This window comes from Prunus persica, chromosome G6, assembly GCF_000346465.2.
Source record: "Prunus persica cultivar Lovell chromosome G6, Prunus_persica_NCBIv2, whole genome shotgun sequence".
NCBI classification, from domain to species: domain Eukaryota; kingdom Viridiplantae; phylum Streptophyta; class Magnoliopsida; order Rosales; family Rosaceae; genus Prunus; species Prunus persica.
The window spans coordinates 12,959,054-12,968,083 of NC_034014.1; the positions used below are offsets into that span (position 1 = coordinate 12,959,054).

Below are 9,030 nucleotides of genomic sequence, written 5' to 3' on the forward strand. Positions count from 1 at the left end.
CGATCCCTTTTTCATCTTTTGCTGACTTTTCCTTTTCTTCGTGGTGGCTATCTTCTTCTTCTTCTTTTTTTTGTCTGTTGTTGCTGTATGCAGCACCAAACCAAGGCCTTCAATTCCTTGTTTTTTTTTTTTGTCCATTGCATGCAGATTCAAACAGAGTGGCTACGCCACTTCCTTCTTTGTTTCTTTTGATTTCCTTGTTGAACTTTTCTTCCTCTCCTTTGTGGTGACTGTCCCTTTTCTTTTAAAACCTTTGTTTGTTGTTGTTGTTTCCTCACCGAGCCCAAGGAACCAAAAGCAACATGTTGCCTTCATCTTTTTTTGGTTTTGTTTTATTTCATCCATATGCCAACAACATCATCCTCCAAAAGAAAGAACATGGCTGTTTCATCTTTCTTTTTTGGCCAAAAACACAAAGTGGCCAACATCCAGTTTTCTTCCAGAACTCCATTTTTTTTGCCTATTCTTTTCTTCATGACTAACTTCCTTTTCATTTTTTTTGATGTAGTTTGCTCAGTGAGGAAAGTAAAGGCTTTCACACGCAGAGATGGAGAGGAGTGGTCAAGGAGTCCAAGAGGTAATTCACGCCTTCTTTTTTTTGTACATTTTGGAATTAACCCTCAAAACACCATTTCTGTTTCAAAGGATTTCCTTTTGCTCAGCAGAGCTTTATTGAACAGGAATTCTCTCATGGATTTGCTGTTCATGATTTAAGGGTTGCCACCCTATATGGATTTATCATCCAAACAAATGATTTGAGGTTTGCCACCCAACAAGAATTAATTGAAAGAATCGGTATACCTGTGAAAAAATATTCTCTTGTGCCTGTGCTCTTGCAATTTTTCTCCTGCAGCAATTTTCTTCTTCTATCGTTTCCTTCTCTTTCTCTTTTCTTCTCCTTGTTTCTTTATTGCTGGCCTCTTTATAAGCTAGAGACCTCTTTAGTGTAGGATGTTTCATTTGAAAACTAAATAATCAGCTCCCACAAAAATAGGAGCCACCAACCTCTCTTAAGAGTTTTCATGGGTCTAGACTCCCACCTTTTTTCCAAACTCCTTTCTTATAGATGGCTGTTAAGCCTTTTCTCTATCCCCAATTTGCTGCTTGCTAGATGTGGCAAATAACGGTCCAATCCCACGTTTCAATTTTTGTTTTGTTTTTGGTGATCTTTTTTTTATTCCAACATATGCCCTCTCAAGCTTTGTGCATGTGACGCTTTTACTAGTGCAAAGCTTGAGATTTTTATTACCAGCATTATAAGCTGACATATGTATATTTTTTGACACCTTTGATTTCAGGTGATGGATTCTTATGGAAATCTTCATAGGGAGCATGCTTCCAATGAATATGGTAGGGCCATCGCCTTTGGTCCCCAATACATGAGATCTTGTCCTCTGAATTCGATCCGGCTTATGGTGCCTCCTGAGAGTCGAACAACTTGGTTCACCACAAATCACGTGAGTAGTGGACATCTCAAGCTCAACCCCCATGAAGAAGACCGAGTTATTCAAATTTTCCAAGCAAAAGGCCCACATTTTATAGCTCATTCTTTGATGAAGGTAAACAATAAGATAGAAGGAGAGCAGTGTCTTCCTAGGGATGAATTTTATCCAGTTATGCACAGGATGCTTCGCAACAAAATTTCATGGGGAAGCAATTTTAAATTTTTCGGTTAGGCTAACTTTCGAGCATTTGTACTAGAGTGGACGGAGTCTGTTTTGGGTGACTTTGGCGATGTCCTTCGTCAAGCTGATATATATGGGGCTATGGCCATTTCTCGGTACTCCTATGAGTTTTGCCCTAATGTTTGGAGAGCATTCTGCAAGTTATGGGGGCCTTTATCTAACACATTTCATCATGGGAACGGTGAAATGGGCATTTCCTTATATGACCTAAAAGTTATTGGTGGGTTACTAATTTTGGGTCTTCCATATGATAAATTTATCCCCTTGAACAAAGAATTAGGCCTTGAAGACTTATATCCTTCAACCGTTGGTGAACTTTTGAAAATCTATGCTCAACTATGCGTCTTCCATAAGAAAGGGCAAGTTTTCCACAACCAATGGATTGAGCATTTCTTTCGAGAGGAAGCCATATATGGTGCTGCGGGGAATAACAATAACATAATTCCCAAACATAATTCCGAATACCTCAAATTTCCCTTAAACATTTCACGCGAAGGACAATTGGCTGCTTTCTTAGCCTTTTGGCTTAGCCGTTTTGTCTTGCCCTTTGATAATGCTATAAGGCCAGAATGTTTCTATATGGCAAGTATGATGGCGAGAGGGTTTAGAGTTTCACTTTCTTCAGCAATGTTGGGACTCATTTATCATGCCCTAGGTACAGTTGCTACTCATCGTAGGGGTCCTGGTTTAGCAAATGCGTATCTTCCCATTCATTATGTGATTGGATGGTTAAGGGAGCACTTTCTTGATATGATCGATCGTCGGTGTGATAATGATTTTCCAGCACATTGCCCTCTTTTAGCGAGGTATAGTTAGATTGAAGCCAAATATGTCAACTCTAACCAAGCTAGGATCATCTTTAGGAGTGGGTTTATGGTTTATCACCCCAGTGTTTTCCTTGCACATGAAGATTGCATTCTTTTAGACACAGAGAGTCTTGCGGACAACGCCTTTGAGTTCTTGGTTTGTATGCGCTCTGCACTACTTCCTGTAAGGGTAGGTGGCGATCTTTGGTTGGAGCCTTACTACGCAAATAGATTTGCTTGCCAGTTTGGCTTTGATCAAGGAGTTCTGGCAAACAAGCTTTCATTTAGTATATGTGAGAGGCAGCGATGCGGGATTGAGAAGTTGGTGAGAACCCAAGCGGTTCTTCTATGCAAAGATACCATGGCGCATTTTTATATTCCGCGCTCCACCTGCATTGGAGAATGCTCTTGGTGGTATTGTAGATGGTGGATGACTGCAAGTTCACCTTACATGGGCTTTTCTATGTCAAAAATTTTCTCAGTGGTAGACAGGCATGTCCTAAGGAGGGACCACGTCTTTGTGACTGATAATTTGAAAAGTATGTCGACCGGCATGAGCAAAAGCGGCTTTAATTCATCTTCACTTCCTCGTTGTGCTTCTTCGAGCAGAGGACACAGGAAGAGAATTCGCAATGCTAAATGGCAACATTTCTCAAGGGTTAATCATGTGATGCACCAATCCCAAAGGGTTAATCGAGATTCACACCTTAAACGGGCAAGTCATGAAGATCAATATGGTTGAGGATGGAAGCTCTAGCCGTGTACCTGACGAAGAGAGTTCTAATCCGGTGCAGGGGGAAATGAGATTTGATGACATCCATTTTCCTCGCGAAATGGGGCCTATTAACGTAGATAACCCAGCCTTTGAGGTCATTTCTTCAGGTGAAGAGGAAAACATTCATCATGAGAGTGCTAACTCCAACATGGGTGGTAGTGGGTCAGACCTCATGGCTGAAGAGTTTGACTTTCAGCAAGTTTAGAATAGCCCAGCCGATGATCAGTTTCCTGAAGGTGTAGGGCCCATAGCAGTTGTGCGACCCCTCCAAAATTTGGTACCAGTCGAGAATTTTGTTTATCAGATTTTTGGGAATGAAGTAAACTTGAGTAGGCGGGAGTTTATCAGTAGAGAAATTAAAGGTACTTTTAGCAGACTTTACTCCTCAGAGAGACACCTGCTCAACTGCACATACACCATTCCGAGATCATCAAGGCCCTTCAACTTTTGGGGTCAACAGTTGACATTCTTAGGTGTGGTGGAACTGCATTTAATCAGTTTGCCCAGCTTGTGGACTGGATTTTTGAGCTTGCCAGGCGACATTCCTTAGGAGATGTGAATGTTGATATGATTCACGATCTGATCCGTCAACGCAAGGAATGTTTGAACACCAAGCTGGCTCTTGAAACAGAACTTACAGAGGTTGCTAAAGGGATTGAAGACTTGGATATCAAGGAAGCTACCATCAAGCAAGCAGAAGAGAGAGTTCGCCAGATGCGGGAATAGCATGAAGCTAGGAAAACTTCCCTTAATATGCAAAAGATGAGCTTAGAGATTTATTTGGAGCATCAAAATGAACAAGCAACACAACTGCAACAATCCAGAATTGATGCTAAAGAATATCTACTTCCCCGGATCGGGAGCACTCGACTGTCCATGAAGGCTTAACAGCGAGAGATCCGTCGTTTGATCAATGCCTTGTTTTCTTCTTGTAGCGAGCTCTAAGAGATGAGCCTATTATTTATTTTTATTTTTTTTTGTCTGGCATGATTTTTCCCTTCAATAAGCATTCTTGCAGTATGGTTCATCCACCAAGAATTATTAGGTAGGCCTTTGCTTCAACATTCTTTGCTCTTGTAATGTGGTTTTTTCCACCAAAAATAATTTTTATAATAAAGATTTTGTAGGATTTTGTTTTCGTATTTCACAGTTTATACTCATGTGAAGTTGGAGTTCTTGCATAGTATACAACAGTTTAACCACGTGCTAACACCATCGGTGGACAAAAATGAATTTGTGAAAGTTAACGACTGCACCTAGCTTTTGGGCTAGCTTGCTACGTACCCTGAGAAGGGATCAAGCGGAACGTAGTTCACCCTCCTTGAATTGAGGTAATGAAGGGAATTTTGAGTTTTGTGACTGAATCTAGCTTTTTAAGGACTAGACTGCCTACGTACCCCTTTTGAGGGATCAAGTCAACCGTAGTTCTTTGCTAGGGCCACCTTTTTAGATTTTCAGCCCACAAAGCATGTTGTTGTATTTTTTTTTTTGCTCTAATTTTTGCCTGGACCGCCCTTTCAGGTTTTCAGTCCAACGAGCTTTTTAAATTTTATTTACCCTAACTTTTGCTTGAACCGCCCTTTCGGGTTTTCAGTCCAACGGGTACCTTTTTTTTTTTTTTTGGCCTCTAATTTTTGCTTGGGCCGCCCTTTCAGGTTTTCAGCCCAACGAGCACTTTTTCCTAACCATCAAGCATAAAACTTCTTGAAGAATTTCCCATTCACACAAGGATATATGCACTTGCCTTCGGAGTTTGACAACTCGTAGGCACCCTTGGAGAAAACCTTAGTAAAGACGTAGGGCCCTTCCCACTTGGGTTCAAACTTACCCTGCATTTTCCTAGTAATGACAAAGGGTCTTTGGACAGTTAAAACCAAATCTCCAATTGAGAAAGATCTGAACTTAACTTTTCTGTTGAATGCCCCTGCAACCTGAGCTTGATATATTTCGAGCCTTTGTTAAGCTACCAGTCTTTTCTCGTCGAGAGCTTCCAGTTCTGCCAGTCTCACATTTGCTTTTCATCGGGTTTTGTTAGCTGTAAAGCTACCCTTAATGATGGCAATTGGATTTCTAACTGTAGAATAACCTCAGAGCCAAACACCAAATTTTATGGTATACATCCCGTTGAGTTGTGTATGGTCGTCCTGTAAGCCCATAATGCTTCAGGGAGGCGTTCATGCCAATCTCTTTTGTTTCCTGAGACCATCTTCTTCAACATATTGCACAATACCTTATTGAAAGCTTCAGCTTGACCGTTCGATGATGGATTGTAACTCTCGGAGAATGAGTGTTGAAACTTATACTTCTCGCACAACTTTGTCATGGACTTGCACTTGAAATACAATGCATTGTCAGATATTATCTTCGATGGAACCCTATAACGATAGATGATGTGGTTCCTTATGAAGTTTGTAACATCGTCTGCTCGTACCTCCTTTAAAGGAATTGTTTCAGCCCATTTAGAGAAGTAATCGGTTGCGGCCAAGATGTATTGATGTTGACGTGATGACTTACGCTTTATCATGCCAATAACATCTTATCCCCAAGCTTCAAATGGCCAAGACAAAGTTATCGGATGCAGTTGTTGAGAGTTTTGGACCAGCTTGCTGAGCACTGCAAGTACCAGCATGAGTATCATGGAGAGATTTAGTTGCGTCTTGTTTCGATAGATACTTTAACAACATACCATCAAATGACTGTTTGTACAAGGTGTCGTTTAGGTATAGAAATTGAGTGGCTCTACATTGGATTTCAGCTTTTTTCCTTGAGTCATTTGACAACTTGCCATGTTGGAGATACTCCATTATGGGATTGGGCCAATCAAGATCATTTGGTTCCTCCTCACATTCGGAAGCCTTGATGACGTTTGAATCAACAACTTCTTCAATTCTCTCTATAGCTGGGGGTAGTAAGTAACGTTCCCCAACAATGATTTGGATATCCCTTTCGTCAGGTAGTGTTAACGATGCAGCCAAATTAGCTAGTGCATCGACTTTATCATTTTCTGACTTCGGGATGTGACTAACATGAATGTCTTGAAACTGTGACATGAGATACTTTGCCCTTTCATGGTATGGGATGAGCGTAGCATTTCTGACTACGTATTGGCCATTCAAGTGTCTGGCGACTAACTGTGAATCACCATATGCTTGCAAATAGTCAATATGCATCTCGAGAGAAATTTCAATGCCAATGATGAGTGCCTCGTATTCTGCCACATTATTAGAACATAAAGCTAGTAAAGAGAATGAGTATGGGATTAAGCCCCCAGACGGCGTGATGAACACTAATTCTGCCCCAGCTCCGTTTCTTCTTGCTGCCCCATCAAAATATAGCAGCCATGTAAGTGCTTCTGTTGTGAATACCTCTTCGTCAGGCAAATCAGCAGGTAACTCCATGTTGTCAGGAGTAGGATGAGCAGCCAAGAAATCAGCAAGAGCTTGCCCTTTGATTGCCTTTTGTGGAACAAATTTTATCTCAAACTCAGAGAAGAGGAGTCACCACTTGGCTATTCGCCCAGAGAGCATAGGCTTGGACATTAAATATCGGAGCGGGTTTGCCTTGGAAATCAAGATGACTCTATGAGAGAGGATGTAGTGTCGTAGTTTCTGGACGGCAAACACTAATGCGAGGCAGACCTTTTCGATAGGGGTGTAATTTTGTTCTGCCTCTACGAGTGTTCTGCTCAAATAGTAGAGTGCATTTTCTTTTCCATCATCATTGTGTTGGGCGAGCAATGCACCCAACGAGCGTTCTAATGCCGCAATGTACAAGATTAAAGGCTTCCCTTTAATTGGCTCCATAAGAACTGGCGGATTCAACAGGTATTGTTTAATGCTTTCCAAAGTATTTTGGCATGCCTGATCGCATACAAACGGAACATCCTTCTTCATAAGCCTCGAGAATGGTTGGCACCTTCCAGAGAGATTCAAGATGAACCATCGTATATAGGCTAGTCTTCTTTGTAGCCTTCGCAACTCTCTTAAATTTCGATGGGGAGGCATTGCACGGATTGCCTTGATTTTTGAGGGATCAATTTCAATTAATCGATGTCAGACAATTAAGCCAAGGAATTTGTCTGAAGTTACCCCAAATGCACACTTAAAGGGGTTCATTTTCAACTGGTGCTTTCGGAGTCTATCAAAAACTCTTTAAGTCACTCAAATGGTGTTCTCTTTTTCTGGTTTTGACAACCAAATCATCAACGTAACACTCAATGGTATTGTGAAGCATGTCATTAAAAATGGCTATCATGGCTCTTTGGTAAGTTGCCCCTGCATTTTTCAACCCAAAAGGCATCACAATGTAGTAATTTCTTTGGAGTGCGGAATGCAATTTTCTCTTGATCCTCTGAAGCCATTTTTATTTCGTCGTAACTAGAGAATCCTTCCATGAATGACAGGGTACCAAAATCGGTTGTTGCATCTACCAATAATTCTGTAATTGGGAGCGAAAACTCATCTTTTGGGCATGCATCATTGACCTCTCTATAGTCCACACATATACGCAGTGCCCAGTTCTTTTGAGGACTGGAACAATATTGGACAGCCAAGTGGGATATTGGACTTCTCTGATAAAACCGGCGGCAATGAGCTTGTCAATCTCGATTTCTATTTGGATTGTTAGCTCTGGTCGAAAACGGCGTGGTGCTTGCTTCACCCATCGAGCCTCATCAAGTATCCCAAGTTTATGAACTGCAACGTTTGGGTCTAAACCTGGCATGTCTTGATAACTCCATGCAAATACATCTCGATACTCTTGCAACAATTGTGTATATTCTTCTAACTCTTGCGGTGTTAACAAAGTACTGAAAAAGATTAATTTCTTGGAGATCATCAATTGTGGCTTGACCTCTCTCCTCCATCTGTGGTGGAGCTTGTTGGACTATGTCAATGAATCCTTCGATATCTTGAGAATCATCATCTTGGTCCAATGTTTCTTCGAAAGAGGTGCAATTGACTTGGACCAGGTCATCCTTTATTTTCACCCTTTTGACTGTTTCGGTCACACCTTTCTCTTGACTCTTAACTTTCCATTTTTCTTTTATTATGGATTTTCCCTTGTTGAGAATTAGAAGGGTTCTCCAAGCGTTGAAAGACTGAGACGCCAGGTGGCTGTCTGGCCCTTAGTCTTTTGAACACAGAGATGCGAAGTGGCCTTATATTCACCTCATCTTCTCTAAACATAGCTTGTTCCATATTAGTGAGTATCTCGGACTCGGAAGCTTCTAGATGTGACCTTCAAAAAGACACTTTGAGCGAGCATTGCTTTTCTTTGCTTTATGACCTGTAAGTTTTATCTTTAATGGAGCATATGTTGTTTCCGGCAATGATTCTTTTCTGTGAAGAACTATACGTTTACTTGGGCCATCGTTTTTTGCCAAAAGTAGTCGAAATGACCAAACTGCCCCTGGGATTGACTAATTGATCTTACGAAGAGGACGAATGTAACTTGCCGTCATCAGTGACTCCATTGTTTGCTTCAATGAGCTTGTTTCTTTTTCACTAGGCTCCCTTTTTGAAGTCTTGACAATTATCTTTGGCTTGGGAGCCTTTGCAGTCGGGACTTCTTCAACTTTTGGGGATGTCACACCACGAGGAGGTAGCTTCACTCGAATTACCCTTGGAGGTTTGGGTGTTTCTACCTTTTGTGATTTTCTTGCTTCAACAGTTGCTTCTTTCTCTTTATCAACATTTGATGGCTGTGTGAATGAGAGACCAGGTGGACCATAAAACTTCGCATCAGAGTAATTTACCTCTTCGCC

At 41.3% G+C, this 9,030-nt stretch overlaps 2 protein-coding genes across 2 annotated transcripts; one reads left to right on the forward strand and one right to left on the reverse strand.

The window, feature by feature from the left end:
- LOC109949962 lies at positions 50 to 1,741 on the forward strand. Its single transcript, XM_020567110.1, has 2 exons — positions 50 to 577; positions 1,299 to 1,741. The coding sequence occupies exons 1-2, from the start codon at positions 548 to 550 to the stop codon at positions 1,674 to 1,676; spliced, it is 408 nt and encodes a 135-aa protein (XP_020422699.1). The 5' UTR covers positions 50 to 547; the 3' UTR covers positions 1,677 to 1,741.
- LOC109949621 lies at positions 5,816 to 7,988 on the reverse strand. Its single transcript, XM_020565702.1, has 3 exons — positions 7,750 to 7,988; positions 6,905 to 7,181; positions 5,816 to 6,721 (listed from the first exon to the last, which is right to left on the reverse strand). Exons 1-3 carry the CDS (start codon positions 7,986 to 7,988, stop codon positions 5,816 to 5,818), a joined length of 1,422 nt encoding a protein of 473 aa, XP_020421291.1.

Bases quoted from the DNA above. Each gene is read 5' to 3' on its own strand.
- LOC109949962 (XM_020567110.1), top strand. From the start codon at position 548: ATGGAGAGGAGTGGTCAAGGAGTCCAAGAG. The intron at 578-1,298 runs GTAATTCACGCC...CTTTGATTTCAG, and splicing joins GTGGTCAAGGAGTCCAAGAG to GTGATGGATTCTTATGGAAA.
- LOC109949621 (XM_020565702.1), bottom strand. From the start codon at position 7,988: ATGCCAGGTTTAGACCCAAACGTTGCAGTTCATAAACTTGGGATACTT. The intron at 7,182-7,749 runs GTCAATGATGCA...TCTCTCTGGAAG, and splicing joins TATGTGTGGACTATAGAGAG to GTGCCAACCATTCTCGAGGC. The intron at 6,722-6,904 runs GTCTGCCTCGCA...GTTCCACAAAAG, and splicing joins ATTACACCCCTATCGAAAAG to GCAATCAAAGGGCAAGCTCT.